This window comes from Corvus cornix, chromosome 4A, assembly GCF_000738735.6.
Source record: "Corvus cornix cornix isolate S_Up_H32 chromosome 4A, ASM73873v5, whole genome shotgun sequence".
NCBI classification, from domain to species: Eukaryota; Metazoa; Chordata; class Aves; order Passeriformes; family Corvidae; genus Corvus; species Corvus cornix.
Genome location: NC_047058.1, coordinates 13826103 through 13846656, shown reverse-complemented (window position 1 = coordinate 13846656; position 20554 = coordinate 13826103). Strand labels below are relative to the sequence as shown.

Genomic DNA, 20554 nt, shown 5'->3' with positions numbered 1-20554 from the left:
AAAATAGTAAAAGCTTTGTGCACACTGTCAGAACTGAACACACTAAAAAAGGTGGGGTACTCATTTTTATTCTTCACAAACTTTAAGAATGCACATTTTATACTGGCATTTTTAGAAACTATTAGTCCCTCCCAGTGTTTTTCCTGGACCCATACTTTTCTTTGTTCTTGCCTGTCTTTTCTCTCATTTTTCCCCCTCTTTTTGCTTCAGTGATACATCATACTCTGAACTTAGCAAACAGAGATGTGCATTGTACTAAAGAGTCACTGTGCAGTGAGGGAAAGAAACACAAGGTGAAGGAGATGGAGCTTTGCTAAGGCAGAAGGCAAACCCAGTGGTATTAGTGTTTAAGGCAAAAGTATCAATTCACCAACTTGAAACAAAAGGCTACTGCTTTCTGTGATTTTTTTTTTGCCACTTCCCATTACACTGTTAAGATATTTTTACCCCATTCTGGTCCCATTCTGTTGGAAGCATTGTTTGCAAGCAGGATTGAAGCTCAATAGAGCTGTGAAGTTATTGGATATACCAGAGTATTGTTTGTATACTTAGTATTATTTAGTATTATTAGTATTATTAATTAGTATTATTATAATAGAGTATTATTATTTGTGCTAAACATACAGATTCCCCTAAAAGTTGGCAGCAGGTTTCTCCCTCCTCCAAAAGTTCTTGTCTCAGCTTTAATGAAACACAAAATGTCTGTCAACAGAGCAGTAGTTATAATGCAGTTAGTAGCAACTTAATATCTTAGTTGCCTTGAAGAGCTTTTTATACATAGACATTAATGGATGGCTGGATAAAGAAATTCTTCTACTGAAAGAATTAATTTTGCTTAATCCTTTTGAAATTAAGAGATGATACAGAGAGATGAGTAATGAAGTGCACTCTCTAATTGTGAGGTACCTAATAGAAAACCACAGGGGTTACTTCTCTCTCACCAGCTGTAATTACACTAATTACTGATATGGTGCCAGGAACACTAAGGCAGGCTGCATGTGACAACACACAATGGAGGGTGTCCTAGCAAGCCATTGTTCTCCATCAGTGGTCAGAGGGAGGCTGACCATGTCAGCAGGATAATGAGTGCCTTTCCTGTGGCAGGAAAGAGAACAGGCACCTTTATTGCTCACAGGTTGTTTTGCAATGAAGACACAAAACTTGACTTCAGCCCTTTCTAAGGGGAGGTGATTTCAGGCCATACACTGAGGAGTTGATCTATACCTTCAGCAAATTAGCTCTATTCAGGCCACTGAAACTATGAGTTAATGAGCAGAAGTTACTTCTGTGAGTAACAGTTTGCAAGACTGACTTCATCATCATTGACAAAAATGCAATGAAAGAAAATGGTGGATGAGGAGAAGGGAAAAATTAATACATTTTATTTAAGTATGTATAAAATTGCTGGACAAATGGTCCTGACTATTAAGGTAAATGGTGCTTGTAAATTCCATTTAATCTTCTGAGATTTCCTTTTACCATAACTCTTACAGTATCTCAGAGGAAATAATGTAAGGATGACTTGCACATTTCAGCAAAAGAATAAATGTAAGGTTTCAAGATTTATTGATGGGATGTTTTAAAACAAAAGATCTTCTTTTTTCCTTTGGAATTACTCTACCGTTTATTTTCATTTCCTCAGTTTTTTGTTCACTGTATTATGAACTTCTCTGGGGAAATCTATTGTTAGATGTTTTCACACACATAGGCCCCCTTCTTCCCCCTTGATAAATGATAAAATTGTGCTCCAGTGTGTGCAACACATTCTTGAAATACATCTGAATTCCATTATACAGTTTGTCATTTGCATGATACCTTTTGAGTTACCACTCTCAGAGAAGCCTTATATACTACAGAGAAATGCACTAGGAAAATGAAAAACAAGTTGGGTATGAAGTCCATGGGGTAAACCAGCAGAGATTGTGTTGAACTGATGGCCTTATTTCCAAGCAAGTGCAGATGTAGAAAAGGTTGCATCTCAGTGCTAGTTAATATTTGCATGGACCATGTTCCCTCCCCAGGAATATTGCTGCTAACAGGAGTGACAAGGGCATCATAGCTCAGGCTGCAATGTACCACTTTTTTAATCTCAAAGACATTTATTAGATTCCTGCCTGTTCTGGATTAAGTCTTACTAAGTTTTAAAAGTTTGAAACTTGCTGTAACAGTCTAAGCTGTCTCTTTAATATCGAATGGAATAACTAGTAGCACGGAAATCTTACAAATGTATTCCCATTTTACCAGAGACAAACCTGGCAAGAAAAGAACAGCATGTCTGTATGTCTGGTTAACACCACTGCCTGTCCTCCTCCTTCCTGCAGAAGCAACACTTGTGTTTGTTGTGGTGTGACTCAGATGGGATATGCATTTTGTACAGATGTGGTTTGACGTGAACGAGTTAATTTTCTGGGCAGCTCAGGATCAGGGAATTGCCCAGTATTCCCTTGCCTGTCTGCTTGCAACACCCTCATCACTTTCCTTCATCCTTTTCATTCCCACAAGACTTTTTTCACATTGGAGTGAGCCCCAGTGCAGTGGTGAGCTGATCCCAGAGCAAATTAGACATGCAGAACCTTGTCCTGTCCATGCTGCCTTTTAAATGCCTCCTCCTTAAGGAAGCTGTATCACCAAACATGTTACTATAAACACAGCAGACTCCCATCCCAGCCCTCCACAACCAGAGCAGGAACAAATGCATAGCATTCCCAGATGTCTACCAGCAATCAGGACCTTATTCATTTGTTAAAAACATTTAAATACGTTATACATTAAAAAAAAAAAAAAAAAAAAAAGGATGCCATGAAAATCCTCCTTTAAGAAGTTCAGAGTCTTCTATAAAAATAACTGAAATGGAGTGATACTGTGGTAGTGCTTTTTCAGGGAGTGAATTCTCTCATGTCTCCTAATCAAATCTTCACTTGCTCGTTGACAGGATCCCAAACCAGCAGGTCTGGTGTGCACAAAACATCTGCTGAACTCAAAAGTCAGGATGGGCTACAAGTCCCATTTCAGTGATCATGTTCTTGCTATTTCTAGTGCGACTTTCAGAGAACTCATCCTAATAAAGCCCTTGTTCAGCCATTTGTCTAGTTAAATTTGTAATGTAGGAACAATCTGCTTTGGGAGCAAATTCATCCCTGGAGGAAGTGGATATTGTAGTCAGTCAATGAGATTGCCCCTACTTACACCGCAGATAAATGTGTTGCTTTGTCCCAACATTCCTGCTTTGCAATAATTTCAAATTCCAAATTATAAACCTCTGAAAATTGTAGATTATAATAAATGTGCTGACACAACTTCTGCTGTTAGAGTAAATGGCATTGCTCTAATAATGAAATAAAAAATCCTTCTTAATCCTGTTCTTTCCCTAAAGTGGTGTTTTGCATTAGCTATGGATGAAAAGACAAACAAGTACATGTATATTCAATAATAATGTCAGCTGGGTCAGAGAAGAATAGGAAATAAAATGAATTCATAACACCCCTGGAGATAGCTTTCTGATACAGGCAGTTTTCTCTTTGATTTGCCCTCATTGACAGTATTCATTGTAATTTTAACATAGCCTCCAAATTGGCCTTTATTAATAGCTGTCCTGATCTTAATAGCAAATATACTCTGTAATCTCCAGTCTGGGTGCTTCTGAGATGAGCAATTACACAGAGCAGACTAGATCATATGGGTATTTCCAGGGACCTTTCACTCAAGAGTGCCTAATTTCATGTTCACACCATCCAGACGGTGTTTTGGAGAGCTGAAGATACAGAGCTCTTCTGTCTCAGGGCTTTGAAGCTGAAATACCTTTCTAGATACGATAGTGAAATAGTCACCTTGAATTAAGATTGCTGGCAATCTAAAAAGTCCTTATTGGGCTTTGAGTGCAATCAGATGGTACTTGCTTATAAATGAGAGTTAATAGAAACATTAAACAGTACAAGCTACTGTGACCCATGTCTTCAGAATATTAAGCACATTTTAAAATTGTGGAACACCATCTAGTCCTCTGCATTCTGTAAAATACTGCTTTTTCTGACCAATATTCTCTGGGAGCAGGTTATTTGAAATGTTCGGCATTCTACACTTGCACACACTGTGTATTTTTAATTTATTTCCTTGCTTCTCTGGCTACCATATATTTCTGGTTGATACTAACTCAGTTTCTCTTTAATTATTCCATCTGCCAGAAGAGCATGATGCATTTTAGAAGCTGGTTGGTTTAGTTGTTTCAGCTTTGAGTTTTGGAACTGAATGGGATGACATATTCTTCATTTAGCAGAACGGGCTGAGAAGAATTATATACTCCAAGTGATGAGCTTGGAACTACTGAAGAAATGCCAAAATCCAATTTGTTTCCTCTCTCTAGTCGTCTAAACATCTATTAGTCTCATGAAGGGAATTCATAAATCCTGCAAATTTAGTTTCTCTGAAACCAACTCTAACAGTTGTCCTTCCTACTAATCATGTTTTATATCAATTTTATATTTTTCAATATTCAATAAACATGTCTTGCGCTTACTGTACTTGTTAGAAAGTATCTGCAGTATAGGCTGTATGAGGACAGTTATTAATCAGCCATTTCGGATGGCTGTAGGGTTAGTTTAGTAAGTGTATCCATTTATCTTTTTTATGTTTTCTTCTTTGTTCTTTCCATTTATCCAATGTGGAATTTCTTTTGTCCTTTTTGGTTTATTTCTACCAGGGTATGTCAAAAAGGAATTTAACATGTAACAAATGAAAAAAAACCCCCCAAACCAAAAACCAAACCACCCAATAGCTGAAAGAAAAAAAAAAAAACACATACCACCCTTTGGGTTTCATTCATGAAAAGATCTTTGCATTATGTCCACTTAAATCTGCATTAAAAAATAACAATAGAATGCATTATCTAGCAGTGATTCTTTAAAGCAGTGGATAATTTACACATTAAAGTGAAATGTAGGTTTAAAAGTAGGAGTGTAGGATTGAATTAGAGTTAAGAGTCAAAATGATATAGTCCTGTATGAAAATGGTCTCGGTTTCCTGGGGGTATTGTCCTTCTGGTGTAATGAGACTTGCAGATAACAATCAGGAACTGTGGATAGATCAAGGCACAGCGATACATTGAGAATGGCACAGCAAGTAATGGCTCTGGGGAAACAAATGAATGTGTCTGCTAGATAAACAGCATTAAAAGTTTCTGTTCATCACCAGAGTCCCGGCCTCTAAAGATTAATAATTCCTGAAAAACTGAGTATTGGGTTTGAATGGCAAGGTTTTGGTAGCAGAGGGGCTGCAGGGTTGGCTTCTGTGGGAAGCTGCTGGAAGCTTCCCCCATTTCCAACACGGCCAATGCCAACCAGCTCCAGGATGGACTGCCACTGGCCAAGGCTGAGCCCAGCAGTGACAGTGGCAGTGCCTCTGGCATAACAGATTTTAAAAAGGGAAAAAAAACTGCTGTGCAACAGCAGCTGGAAGAGAGGAGAGGGAATATGTGAGAGGAACAGCCCTGCAGACACCCAGGTCAGTGCAGGAGGGGCAGGAGGTGCTCCAGGTGCCCGAGCAGAGAGCCAGCCCCTGGTGCTGCCCATGGAGAGGCAGCTGTGCCCCTGCAGCCCAGGGGCTCCGTGGGGAGCGGAGATGCAGCTGCAGCCCAGAGAGGAGCCCAGGCCAGAGCAGGGGGATGCCCGAAGGAGGCTGGGACTCCATGGGAAGCCTGCACTGGCAGGACCTGTGTCCGTGTGAGAGAGGAGCCCACGCTGGAGCAGGGGGATGCCAGCACTTGTGACCCCTGGGGGACCCACACTTGAGCAGCCTGTGCCTGGAGGATGTACCCACAGAAGGGACCCACTCTGGGACAGTTCCTCAAGAAGTGCAGCCTGTGGGAAGGGCTCGAGTTGGAGAAGTTTGTGAGGGGCCGGCTCCTGCAGGAGACACCCCATGCTGGAAGAAGAGGGGAAGCGTGGGAGGAGTCCTCCCCCTGAGGAGGAAGAACCTGCAGAGACAGCGTATAATGAACTGACCATAACCCCCATTCCCCATCCCCCTGCACCGCTGTGAGGGGAGGGGGAGGCAGAGAAAACTGCAAGTGAAGTCCAGCCCAGGAAGAAGGGAAGGGTGGGGGGACGATGTTTTATCATTTGGTTTTATTTCTAATTGCCCTACTCTGATTTCATTGGCAGTACTTCCAATTAATTTCCCCAAATCGAGTCTGTTTTGCCCATGACAGTAATTGCTGAGTGATCTCTCCCTGTCCTTTTCTCGACCCACGAGCCTTCTGTTACATTTTCTCTCTCCTGTCCAGATGAAGAGAGGAGAGATAGAGCAGCTTTAGTGGGCACCTGGCATCCAGCCAAGGTCAACCCACCGCGAATCCTAACTTTTAGAAGAATTTTTTTTTTTTTAATCCATGCTGCAGACGTACTTTTATGGGTGCACGTATTACAGGGAGGCATCGCCATTTATCAGGATGCTAATGACTGGTAGTTACGTGTCCAGATACTTTGTAACCACTGGGTTGCCTGACGACAGAGGTCACTAAAAGACAGATGACTCACAAACCAGTTTAAAGATCTCCTTCACTTTCTCTTTTTGAGGCCACCATTAGGGCTTCGAATGTCCTGATATTTGCACATTTAGGATTATTGTCCCCTCCCTAAAATTCCATGTATCAGGAGGCTTCCATGATTTACTGGTAGTCTTCAAACAAAAAAAAAAACACCCTTCCTAACAGAACATCCATTGATTGCTAGAGTTATTTAAAGGCTAACAATAAAAAATCATAGACTTCAGTCTCTATCATGGCAGAAAGGAAACAATAATTGCAATTTGCAAGCCTCCTGCAGTGGGTAGAGGAGCTGGGGCTGGCAGAAAGGAAGATCTGCAATTTTAGTGGCTGTCACTATGATGGGAGGGAGATGTGCTGATTCATTCATACGTCATCCTGGGATAAGACAATTTGCCAAGGTGAAAAGATGGGTGTGAGGTAGAAGTGTGCCCAGATGATTATCAGCTCAGATAAAAGTGTGAATATATGGGAAGCTATACGGGAGTGTATTTGGTGACTGCTCATCTTTTTGATTAGACAGACCCCCAAAGAAGAGACCTTTTCTGTCTCTGTAGCAGCAAATAACATGGTTTCTTGCCCCATGAATTTTCCCATACCCAAGTCTTGAATTAAAAGAAGTCATATGAGTGTTAATATAGTAATGTGCAATTCAACTCTCTCTTCTGCCAAAAGAAGGGAAGGAGGCATAGGGCCAGCCACATCTTTTAGGAGCGTCCTTCCCCTTTAACCAAGTGCAGGGCACAGAAAATCTCACAGAACTGTGAGATTTCCCTGTATTAAAAAATAAGTACATAAAAATGGGGGTATGAACTGGCAAGTTCCCAGATTGGAAAAGGTTTGCTCTGCCTTTGGATACTAACAACTGTGAGGTCCCATCAAACCTCAAACAAGCACCTCCTCTTCTTGCTGTTCTCCACTTTGCATTCTCAGTTTGATAAGGTAGGGATTGGTACCAGAAAGGAAATTGGTGGTGCCCCAGATTGAGAATGAAACATGGATGACTTTTTCTCAGTTTTTAGCAGTCTTGAAGCTGAATTTCTCTTCTGATTTAGAAATACATATAGGTGTATATGGACTAATCCCTGTGAGACAATAAAAGAGGACATGAAAGAGCAGCTGGCTGCCAAACTTCATGATGGATGAATCTGAAAGTCACTCGTTCTTCCCTAGCATCACAAAGAAGCACTAATACATACATATATGGGGTATTCATCAGTTTACTTACCTCAGGTCTGATTTTCCTGTTTTGAATTGAAAGAGAGTTTTTCCTTTGACTTTGCTGAGGTGTAGATTTGGCTCATTGTACATGAAGTTAATTCATTAAATATAATTCTGTATTGTTTCTCTTTTTTTTTCAGAATGCTTGAGGATGATCTAAAACTTAGCAGTGATGAAGATGACAATGAACAGGTAAATACATCTAATATAAGTGCACAGACCATTTAATCTGACAAAATTTTTCATAGGTTGGATCTGTTTGTATGCTGACTTACTATATTTGCATGAAAAGCATTTTGGTGTGCTGCAGAATCCATTGGCTTAAACCTTGTTTACTTCTTTCTCATTGGAGGAAACTTACTCTCAAACAGGAATGCATTTCAGTTTTGTTGGTTAACTTTGTGAAGTGGATTAAACTAAACCAAAATATGACTTACTAACCTTTGAATTAGAGACCACACAGAGCATCACTCAGGAACAGCTAATGTGGTCTGAATGTCTGTCCTCCATTCTACCAAGCTAACTGTGGAACAGCCTCCCCTTGCTTTGCACCCATTTTCTGACTTGATGAGCTTTTTGGAAGCGTGTGTAAAATGACCACATCAGAGCACCAACACAACTACAGAGTTGGTTTCCAGTTTGTAATCCATTTATACAATCCCACACAAGAAAATTTCGCCGGTAAGATTTTGTTCCAGTCAGAGAGTGAAGGGCTGGGAGTCCACAGTAATCCAGTGATTCCCATTTGTGAAAGGGAAAGCCCTCAGCATGTAGCTCTAAATCAATACTGAAAGTTTCTCCACATACTTGGGATGTTAATGAAGAATCATTTTCAGAAAACTGGCTCATGTCATTCTCTATCCTTCCCATTTATAAATATGTATGGCTAATGCTGGGAAAGAAAGCTGGTGAAATTCATACTCTCAACATTCTTATCGGGAAAAAAAATGAAACTTTGTGTTAAATTCATCCTTTATTTTACTTCATATATGCAGCAGGCTCAAATGTTTGAACGTCTGCAATAGAGAGGAAGGTGATGCTATAATTCAGCATAAGATCATCTGCTCAGTCTGGGAAATGTTAATTATAGGCCAATAGTTCTTTCTTATTTATTTTTAAACCACCTAAATGTTCTCCTTCAGCCTACCTAATCCATCCTTTAGGATCATGCCAGGAAAGATTTACCTTCTGGTGAAAGTTGACCCCTTAATCATACAAGTCAGTATTTTTTAGCACTGTCTTCTGAAGCCAAAGGGTTGAAATCCTGTACTTGTGCAATGCAGTGTTGTGCAAATATGGTGATGGCCCAAATGGTCCTGTAAAATGACACTGTGATCCTGAGATGCCTAAAATACATAAATGGAAATACATTGGCAGGTAGCAGTTACTGTTGTTTTCCCACAGTAACAGTTTTCTAGTGACTTAAGTAGAATTTGCAGAATTCTGAGTTTACACAGTTTATACTGCTAGGATGAAATCCCTTATCACTGGTGAATGAAGAGGCAAATGCCTGGACCAGTGTTTGCTGACATCAAATGAAAAGCCCTCACTGACTTGAGCAGATGTCATCTCTGATGTTAATCCTGAGCAGGAAAGAATACAGTGCACAGAGGGTACTGACAGCTCTGGAACGTCTCTGCTGTCAGTGTGGGATATGCCTCATGTGTGTGAGCAGTGTCACACTGCTCCCAGGACAGGGCTGCAGCCTGGGCCCTTCTGTGGTGGGGATGTGCCCGAGCTGCAGGAAGCCTCAGACTGCACCAAAGTTCCACGTGTCTTCCCAGTGATACCATTCACAGCATAGGCTGCAGACAAACAAGAGAGCACCATAGGGACCATTCATGTAGTTTCTCAAAATTTTGTACTACTTAGAAAATTTCTGGGCTTTTTTTCATACAATCATTTCAGTAAGAAAATATCTCTTAAGATCATCAAGTCCAACTCTTAACTGAGCACTACCAAGCCCACCACTGACAGCCTAACTTGGTGTCATCTATAAACTGACCTGTATCCTTAGGGATTCCAAATAAAGTAACTGGACACAGGCACAGTGAGAACATTTCTTAAATGCCCTGCACTTCAAGGGAACCTTCAGCTTTCCTGTGTACCCCATATATGTATGGTTGCATCTCTTCTATTTGTGTTACAAATAGGGTATAGACAAAATTATACAGCTCACAGCTTTTTAGGTTTCCTGAATGAATGACTGTAAGTGTCTGCCTTTATATTTTTGGCAGGCTAAGGCCTTGCAATGCTGAGCAGCATGACTCTGCTGCATCTCTCACTCATTACACTTCAGCAGCCTCTGCCACATCTCTTTAAGGAGAGGGGATTGGAAATTGGAAGAAAGGTTGATCTGGCCCACTGGTCAGACACATAAACATCAACAAAGTAACTTCGAGGGCTTTTTTAACCTAAATATTTTGCAGTCAAATGATGATTGTTATTCAGGTGTACACATGTGCTCATTCTGGCAGGAAGAGAAAAGATTAAAACTCTCAGCTCAAAACCATTCTAGCAGTTTATGCAGCATTTCTATAAGGAAATGGAATCATTGTCTTTACAGTGTTTATGATTTTTTCTTCTATAAGCCTGCAGCCAGTGTGAAGCATGAGCTGGCATTTACTCATTTGTATTCAAAAAACCCCAACAGAGAATGTAAAAATCAAGGTTTTTTCTTTATTTCTACTCTAATTTCAAGGAAATTGAAGTTTGTTGAGATCAATGGTGTGATAGGGAGCCCTAGTATTCGTCCTTTGGGAATTGCTAGAAACCCTTCAATTTTTACATGGCAGGACAGTAGTGACACCAATCCATAAATGCACTTGGATATCAACTTTTAGTGAAAGTCTACAGTATGTGGAGAGAGTTTGATCTATCAGCCCATCTTCTGAGACTACCAGTAGTGCATTTGTCATGGTGGAAGATTGTTAGAAACTTGCTGCAAGAAACAAAGCTCTTCTGTTTTCCTCCCTCACTCCTATGAACGAGCACCCTTATTTATGAACTGGATTGCATTTACTCAGGGGTCTGTGGCCTTGTACTATTTCAGGTGTTACAGATCTCCTTCTCTTTCTCCCCACTGCTGAGGAGGAGCACAACACACAATAGCTCCAGTCAGTCATGTAACTGAGAAGTTGACCTTCATTTCTGGATAGGATAGGAACTACCAGGTTGAAGTCAATGGAAGGTATTTATTCTACAGATAGCATCAGCAAGGCTGTTACTGAGTGTGCTGCCCAGTTTTGGCATTGCCTTTCCAAACAGAATTTTGAATAAGTGGAAATTGCTCCTGAAAGTTATAAACATGATTTGGAGAATCCTCCTTAATGGAAGTGTTATGTCTATTTTGGTTAAGGCACATATGATGATGGCCTAGCAACACATCACCAAGAAAAGATGAAGGAGGCTGTACACTTTAATTTCACCCCAGAGGGCTTAAGAGGCTTCAGAAAGTGAGAGCTGACTGCAAATTCAACCTACTTGTTCCAAACTGCTGCAAATTGCATGGAAACTTTGTGGGTTTCTTTTCCATTTAGCCTTCTGGCAGCTGTGGGCCTGATGCAGAAATTGTTGAGTGAATTTTTTTGGGCTGTGACCTGCAGGAGGTCCAGTGAGATATTCACTGTAGGTCCCTTCAGATTTCAGATCTGTAAAGCTTTGGACCATGTTGGTCATTGCAGTAGAGCATGAGGCAAGTTGCAATGACTCCACCCCAGCTGCAAACTCCTGTTCCCACCTTTTGGCCCTGGCAGGGAGAGGCTGCATTTACCTCCTGCATCTTACACGTGTAAACACAACCACAGTGCCTCCAGTGCAGACACTGTGGAGCTGCCCATGTGACACATGCTTTGTCCCATAGATAAAAATGCTGATTCTTATGTCTCATTGTGGGTGATATGGGATTAAAGACACACAGAAAACGATGGCTTAGATCTGGAATCAATTTTCATTTACAGCTGAGAAGCAGTTATTGATGCTGTGCTCACAGTTCAATAAAAGATCTGAAGATACAGACCTTGTGTTTCTCTTTCCATATAAGCAGCATAATCAGTGTCAAATGTTTTTACAAAGAAAATTGTATTGACAGTTTTATTAAAATTGCTGTCTTTAAAGTTTTAAGTTATCCACAATTTGACCTACTTGAATGGTTTTTAATATGCACACTGACCAACCCAATAGATTTTTATGTCACATATTTATAATATCAGGTACACATCTGTTTAATGTATTATTTGAGAGGTACTGTTACATGTAAGCATTGCCTGGATTGTGAACTCTTTTGGTGTTGCCACTGAGGGCAACATTGGCACATGCATCAGTATTGCATTCAGTATGGCACAGGATGTTCAGACTGGCTACAAGAGGTACAACTAAGGCAGATGACAGACATGCTGTTAGTAAAACCAGGAGATGACAAGGTATTTCAGAAATGCTAATGTTAACACTCTTCTCTGAGGAAGGACACAGCTTTTTAGATGGCTTTATTACTCTGTTAAAAAAGTACATCAGAAATTAGGAAGAGTAGTGAAGATTTTTAATTAGTAGCTCAGTTCAGCTGAAAGAGCTTAGATAAAACACAGGTTGGTATTTTTGTTCTCTGAAACACCTCTGTATAATTCAAATTAGCTTTGAGCTCAAAGGCATCCAAATGAGTTGTGCCTGGATACAGTACTTTAAGTAGCTGTAGTGTACCCAATTTTCTTTAACCAGCTCCTCTTTGTTCTTCTGCCTAAGGAATAGTCCCGTTAACCTTTTAAATGTGTACTTAATTTAAAGCACATTGGTAGTGTTCTGTGTGTTTTTGAACCAAAGAAACTTTGATACTCGTTACAGACCTGCTCCATTTTCAGTATTTCATGTATATAGTGGTTTTGGCAGAACAAATCACTAAGATGTTTTTCTTTTCTATTTGATTTTTTTTTCTTCTCCCCTTAGTGATTGCCACTTCTCTGAAAACTCTAGAAACACAAGACATGCATGTAATCCATGGCCCCACTCTATTGTTTGTATTTTACATAAACATAATTCTTTTTTGATAGGTCAGTATAAGGTAATTGAATTCAAAATGTTTGACTTTTTAGCTGACTCTAAAAAGGTAATCAGCCATAGGCTGAGCCTTGAATTCTTGTACTACATGCTGAGCTTTCATTGCCTTTATTCAAGTTAATTTTTTTAAGGTTTATGAGGTTCTAAGGCATAATATGCCTTCATCATATCATGTAAACACTTTTTAAAGTGCAACAGTGATCACTTTCCTTGTAACAATAGATATCCTTTCCTGTTGTATTTTTCCCATTTTTTTAGCTAGATCCTGAGCAAGCTGTTTACCTCCCCAAGGTTTCTCTACATTTCCATTTACTTTGTTATCAGCAGAAAGGCTGAAGAACAGCTCTTCAGTAATGACATCAATACTGCACACACAGTGAGAGAGGTCATCTTGTCAAAGCTATAGAAAAATCAGATGGATTAGGATGAAACTAGGTGCAAAATAACTTTGATAGAGTCTTCTAATGTAAACAGTTTATCTGTCATTGGGTTCCACTGAAATCCCAGAGTGGTGCAGCATCAGTTGTAGCCACAGCAGCATGTGTTTGATAAAGAACACACATTGCAGTGCTTAAGATCTGCAGCCATGCTTTATAATTGTAGGGAAATGTTTCCATTAAGCCATTAATGAAAACAGAAGCTATTAGAATAATACAGTCATTCTCCAACCTTGTCAGTCTCTAACCATGAAAAATCTTTCATGGATATATGTCCCTTCTTGCTACCTCAGTCCATTTTAATTGTTATTCGAATTATTTTATTGTGCACAACCCTGGTTGAAACAACAATATATCATCAACTGTGTAAATTAATACTCCAGTTTCTGTTAGGCAAATCTTTGGTAGTAAGAGATTTGATGACTGACATATCTAAGGTTATCATTCACATGGTAATGACATAGGTTCATATCATTTGTTTATTATCAGCAGAAGCTTTCAGTAGCCACCCTGAGATCTGGGCTGAGCTTTCTGCAAAGAGCATAGCACACCACTAAAATACACTGTGTTATCAAAAGCTTTTAACTTGTTCAAATTCACAGAATCACATGTAATTTTTTTCACACATGTTGTTGTTGTGGAGGTCATCCATCAGTGAGGAAGGGGATTAACACAACCCTCAGCAAAAATGGTTGCTGTAGAGTGCAGAGGAGTACAGATCAAAGAAGGACTTTGCCCCTGCAGGTTGCAGCTGTGATCTTACCTGGGCTCTGGGGCAGCAGCTGCCCAGACCAGCACAGGAGCTGGAGGAACTCCATCCCTCCCACTGCTTCACCTTTTCCAAGTGTTTCCAAGTGTTGACACTGGCAGCTCAGTGTCAAAAACCCTCCACTGCAGTAGAGGAAGCAACAGAGGAAAAGAAATGCTGACATGCCTGTTAGGCAGCCCTAACGAAGTGGGAATGAAATGCCTTCGTTGAAAAGAAGTTTTACATGATACATCTTCAAGAAGCCCTCTCTTCTCTTCCCCACAAGTAAGCAGGCACTCCATAATCCCCCAGAACTCTCTTTAAGACGGGCTGCTCCTGCATTCACTTCTCCTGCCACCAGCCTGAAGCTGCCAAGCTCTGTAAGACATCATTCAAGTGAGGGAGAAGCTTTAGAACCCCTGATGCCTCTGTCACTAGTTAAATAGAGGTTGTTCCTCAGTGTAGCCATAAGAACCTGATGCTGGAGATCTGCCAACCTTTTTGGGTTGGGAGAGAGGAGGGAGATGAGGCTATCAGTCCACAGGACGGGCCATGTACTCTGTGTGTGTGCGCATGGTTGTACGCACAATTTTTTGTAAAGGAGTCTTTATTATAAGCATGGAGGAAAATATATTTCCCCAGAGCCTCTTGCTATGTATGCTACTTATGCAAAAGCCCCGTAGTGTTTTGGCAACAAAGCAGAGGCAGCAGCAGGTGAGAGAATTGATCAACCCCAGCATTGTTGTTGCTAAGAGAAAAGCCAGACTTGGCCAGACTATCCTGTAAAATAAATCTGAAGTCTGTGATACCTGCAGGCCATCTCAGTGCTCAGCACTCACTAATCTGACCACATAGGACACATTTATCTCCCTTTTCTCCTCAGAAGGAGAGTGTGATTTTTATCATGAATGTCTCATGAAGCATTTTGGTGAAGAAAGTGTCTGGTTTTCTTACACTGGCCATCTGCAGAGTTGCTCTTCTGTAAAAGCCTAAGTAACCATCTATGAACTTCAAAATCTGAATTCCTGTGAGTTTTTTACACCAATAGAAGATAGTGCTAGTTCTGGGTTTGAGACAGGCAGGGTTGCAAAAGGCTGAAGGAGAGACTCATAGGTGGTCAGAAAAAGTGTAAAGTAGGTGCTGAAAAGGGCATGATAAATCCAGTAATTAGCCTCTGTCAGCCAGAATAAGGAGAGAAGTGAAATTTGATCTCCCCTGGAGGTATTCCAGAAAGAGAACAGTAGTGAAAACTAAACACCTTAATTTTTCTTAGGATGAATTCATCTGCCACTGCAAGGTTTGCTGGGGTTGTAGGTGCTCTGTTCTGTGCTGGCAGGATGAATCTTCCCAGAACAGATCTGCCTGCACACAGGGACAGGTCAGGACCACAGTGTGACAGTGCAATTTATTTGAGCAGGGTGTTCTCATGGAGAGTGTGCCTGCTTTGCAAAATTACCAATTTCATGGCAATACAATTAAGTATAATTTTTGGAACTGTGCAATTTAGTAATTAACTAAGTCATCTGAGCAATGTACTAAACCAGACCAAGGTCAGCAAAGAGTTATTTCATGTTTTTTTACCTCTGTTGTGTCTGCTGCCTGTTTGTAATACATTTAACATTCAGTATAGATGTAATGTTCAGTATAAATTAAAATCCTCAAAGTCTTTAGTCCTACACAGGAAATAAATGGGTAGCATGAACAGCAGAAACATCAATTTACTGCCACTGCTGGTACTCTGTGACTCTGCCCTTTTGCTTCTCAAGTCTAGGGAACTATTCGTTTATTTAAAGTAGGGAGAAGACTAAGGGTGGGTTGGATTCCCAAAGGAATGAGATAAAGGCCTTTATCACAAAGGAAAACCTAAGGGCATGAAGTGCAAATGAGCAGGAGTACGAGGGGCTGTGTCTTGAGGTGCCCGCCTGTCTATTGTGGCAGAGCAAGTGAACATTGCAAAAATAACAATCAGGCACTGTACTCTAAAACTACACCTGGCACAGAGAGAGACCTTAACAATAGACCACAAAATATCAGCACTCTTGAGATGAGTTTCAGGGATACAAAAGATGGTTCTCCTGCTAGAACTGGGAAACTGAGGAATACACAGATCATGGTGACTGTCTGTAGCTGGACAGTAAGGTCACAGGATATTCTTTGAAACAAGCCTTTTGCTGCTTATTCCTTGGAGGAAGTTTAGGGAAGACTTTTTATTTCTCTTATAAATGATTCTTGACCTTTTCTATGTTTCTTCTGCCTCCTCAATTTTTAAATCATGTGATTAACATGATGAAGTGCAGCTATAGAGTAAACCCAACAAGGAATGGATTTTTTATTATTTATTACCTTTCTGGAGGGTTGAACCAAACACACATTTTAGAAAAATCATCAGTAAATAAGACAATGGCAAATACTGAGTTTAGTTACAGGTGGATCCTTTATATTTTCACAATAGGACTATCGTCCACTAAGCCTTGGTCATTTGTAATCAATTTGAAACTAATTATTTGGTAGGAAAGGATGTTCCAATCCAGAATTTCAGTGTGGAATTTTTTTCTTAAAAATGGACCATTCAGTACAGTTTTCTCAACTTCTGTCACCAGGGATGTGTAGTTGTTCTCCAAATAAAACAATTCTTATGAAAAATCAGGCCTAGCTCTAGATAGAGTTCTGTTCTCTCCTGTAATCAATTGGTGCTGTCAGAACACTTAAATCTACTGGGTTTCGTGAGACACTGGTTAGCATTTTTAAATTAACTTGACAATCACAGAATTTCAGGATCACAGAATAGTTAGGGTTGGAAGAGATCTCAGGAGGCCGAGTCCAACTCCCCAGACAAGGCAGAGTCACCTGGGGTAGGTTACAATGGTTCATAGGGCTGCAAAAGCAGAATAAGTAGAATTTGTAATGTCATGTTAAAATTTCTCCTTTGTTGAATTGAGGACTCAAAATTAGTACAGGTAGCGACTTCCTGTCAAGAGCATTTTTTATGGGAAAGGAAGACACTGTTTCAAGCCTCTTTTGTCTAGGTACATTACAGTTGAAGTCCTAAAATAAGCAAACATGTTATGTGAGTTATTTTTGTAGTACAGCTGCTCACTGACAGATAGCTGTAACAGTTTGTATTGTAAAGTTCACCAAAGACACTGAGTAAACTGAAACCTGTGTGGCAAAAGCAACAATGTTCACAGAAACCACACCAGCTAATTTAAAGCCAGCTCAGATATGTCTACACAAGCAGCCAAGCACTCCTCAGAGTGCAGTGTGTGCTCAGTGTGTGTAGCTCTTTTCTCTCTTTAAAAAAAAAAAAAAAATTAGAGAATAGTTCTTCAAGAGTTGGAAGTGGCCACATTTTTTAATTGCACACTTTCTCAGTTTGATTTCGACTGTTAGCCTGATGGAAAACAGGGATTTGGAAAAAATTGCTAGTAGAAGCCCAAATACATCTGTGTTGTATCTCAGTTAAAAGCAGTTCACTTTCATCAACGATGAGCGTGACTCCTAAACCAAAGACAGACTGGTTTAGATTTGGTCACTTAAACACTTGTTTTGTTTTACCCAACCTCCACTGCAACAATTGAAATGAAATTTGCAGTATTTCAAGTACTCCTGAGCATCTCTCTGTGAAGCCGTGAAGGTTACTGCATCGCTCACAGCAATGATGGGAGCTCTCTGTGGTTCATACACAGCGAGGGCTCAATGAACCATTCTGATTTGCAGATAACCACATGCTTGGTGACTTGATATTTCAAAAAATGGTTTTTGGCTAATCCATTCCACACATTTGAATCCTGAAGGAAAAATACTCATTTTTAAAACTGTGACATGAGGGGGACAGTATCTTCTCCATTGTTTTTGGTCCGAGATACAGTAACACTGGGCTTTTTGTCCTCGAGGTGAGACTGACTGGGAACATCACACACAGAATCTCAAATACAAGGTTGCCAACTTCATGTCAAAGGCAATTAGCAAGAAAGAAATACAATCTCCTCTGTTGATGTTAGGGGACAGGTAGAGGAGAATGTAACCAATGAAGTAAAGAAGAAAAAAATACAAGGAACACAACACATGTTTATACATACACATACTGATACTTCAGGCCTTGGGGTTTGGCTTTCGGATTCCCAGCACAGTCCTGGATGGTTTGTTTGCTGCACACCATGTTCTCCTCCACAGGAAGTTGTATTTAACACCAACTATATAACTGGAGAAATCAGAGCACAGCGCAGTCGATAAGTCGTGGTTCTCAGTTGATTACTGAGGATCATAGAGAAGGCATTCTGTAAAAATAAGAGCATGGTATAACTTCCAAAGCAAATTATAATCTAGGAGGAAATATAAATGCTATATATATATAACTTAACTAATGTGGAAATTGTCTTTGTTTTTACTGTACTGTTGAATTGAGTCTCTGAGGAGTCTCTTCTATACCTACAGCACAGAAGAGTGTGGTGGGTTGTAAACTTTTTTGTGTAGAGTCACTTGGCTGTTCACCCAAGCAGACAGAGCTGGTTAGAAACTGGGAGATAAACCTGAGTTAGAGTTGCAGCAGGTCCTGGAAAAAGGGGAAAAGTTTGAGCATGAAGGTCTGCCTTCTTCTGCCAAGACGCACGATGGCATGAAGTGTCATCTGTCTCACCCTATAAGATGCTTTGAGGCTCAGCAATTGCCTTCTTAGCTGGCTCACCAGTGCTTCTGAGTCAAGAGGGTGAGGGGGCATTCTTGGGAAAAGTTTTGTATCTAATTTCACTTTCTTAAAGTCAAATACTTCTCGATGAAAATTCTGGATTTTCAGTTATGCAATGGAAGATATATCTTTACTTTGGATAGCAGACACTTCCCCTGTAACACTTCACCAGAAATATAATTTGCCTTTTGCAGACGCCAACTATTTTACTTGGTTATTTTTGAGCTGTCCTCTTGTCAGTTCATTCTCCTCTCCTTTGTGATGTAGGAAAGTTGTACTGACTGGAGTACTTTTTCTGGTTCATTCAATCCAAAAGCCAGTCACGTAATTGATAGTGATGAAGAAAAGCATCATTTTCACATTTTGCAGTCCTTGCGCACAATCTAGAAGCAGTTTGTGCTTATTCCCATGTTTAATCTTTTGTGTAATAATTAAATACCTTCTAACAAAGTAAGTTTATGGGTAAATCCACACTACAGAGTGTGTAGTACAGCATGGTGCAGGTGCCTCTTCAGATAATGGTAAAACAACTAGCAGCAAAATCAGGTGTAGAGGTAAGAGTCATTCACAGCTACAAGAATCACGGTAAAACATCTCTGGGCAAAAATTCTCTGAGGGGTGAGCCTCTGTGTCTTACTGTTTTTCACATATTCCTCATCTTCTTCTTTCTTATTCAACACTGGAGTCAGCTGCTGAAATAAGGTCTTAGGGAGCAAAAGCACAATTATGGAGAGGCCATAATTGTTAAAAAAAAGTCAGAAGAAAATTACAAATTAAAGTGGAATGATTGTCTGGTTCACTCTGGCTTTCATTTTCTAATCATCCTAAATTATTTTAATGCATGTTTTCAAGCTCAAAATTAGCAAAGGTCCCATGATGTAATTCTCCTAACACCCATTGAATATTACATTATACCAGTCCAATTTCATTTCAATCTTTGGCAGCAGCATCTGTCACTCAGGGCACATATATGGTGGTTCAGGGACCTCCCACCTGCTCTGTTTCTAGGTAATACTTTTAACACATGAAGTTTAGGAATCATTGTAAAGTCAAAACCAGTTTCTTACTTGTTGTACTAGTTTGAAAACAAATCAGTGGGAGGCACCAAGTCAGAATAACAATTTAATGGGGAAATAAAAGGGAAAAAAAAAAGAAAACACTGGTTCAAACTGACAGAGTCAGGATACAACCTGACACCCTGTTAGTCAGGGTGGTGGTAGCAGTCTGGTAGAATGGTGGCTGCAGTCCTCCTGAAGTGATGGATGTGGTTCTGTCGAAGCAGTGATTCTGTAAAAAGGGTCTGCTCTTCCTCAGAAGGTCCAGTGGTGGCTGTGTAGCTCCTGTCCTCTGGGAATCCAGTGGAAAGGGTGTCTCTGGTGTTCAGAATCTCAGATTATATCCAGGATGGAATGCTTGGTTCCTCCTTCTGGGTGGAGCATCTCACAATGGGATGATGAGTCATGAGGCCAGGCATTGATGAGCTCATTAACAGAAGATAGTCCGGAGGGAGTTATCTGTGAGTCATGGGGCAGGACAGTGATGGGCCATTAACAGGAAGATAGTTTGGGGGCAGGAGGCAAGGAAACACTGCCCCACCTGATTTCAACAGCTCATGAGGATGGTAATAGAATACACTGCAACCCAGGACATTGTAAAGGCCTAGGAATGTAAGATTCAAAAAATAACTCTTAAAACATGTTTGTCTTTGAAATACCTTAAATTAATAATCAAAAGCTTGCATCAAGTCTAAAACAAATCAAACTCAGTCATGAAGATGAGAAACAGGAATTATTAACTGAGTAGCGAGGCTGATGGGGGCTCAATGAGATCATTTTGTTCAAAGATTAAAGGCGATGAACACTGAAATAGTTGAGGAG

At 40.3% G+C, this 20554-nt stretch overlaps 1 protein-coding gene across 7 annotated transcripts in view; it reads left to right on the top strand.

Annotated features, from left to right (window-relative positions):
* The window catches only part of AFF2 (AF4/FMR2 family member 2), a 336131-nt gene that overhangs the window by 231323 nt on the left and 84254 nt on the right, over positions 1-20554 (top strand). For all 7 annotated transcript variants that reach the window (XM_039571747.1, XM_039571748.1, XM_039571744.1 and 4 more), the window contains exon 8: positions 7900-7951. In XM_039571747.1, coding sequence (XP_039427681.1) covers positions 7900-7951 — 52 coding nt within the window. The remainder of the gene's footprint in view (positions 1-7899; positions 7952-20554) is intronic.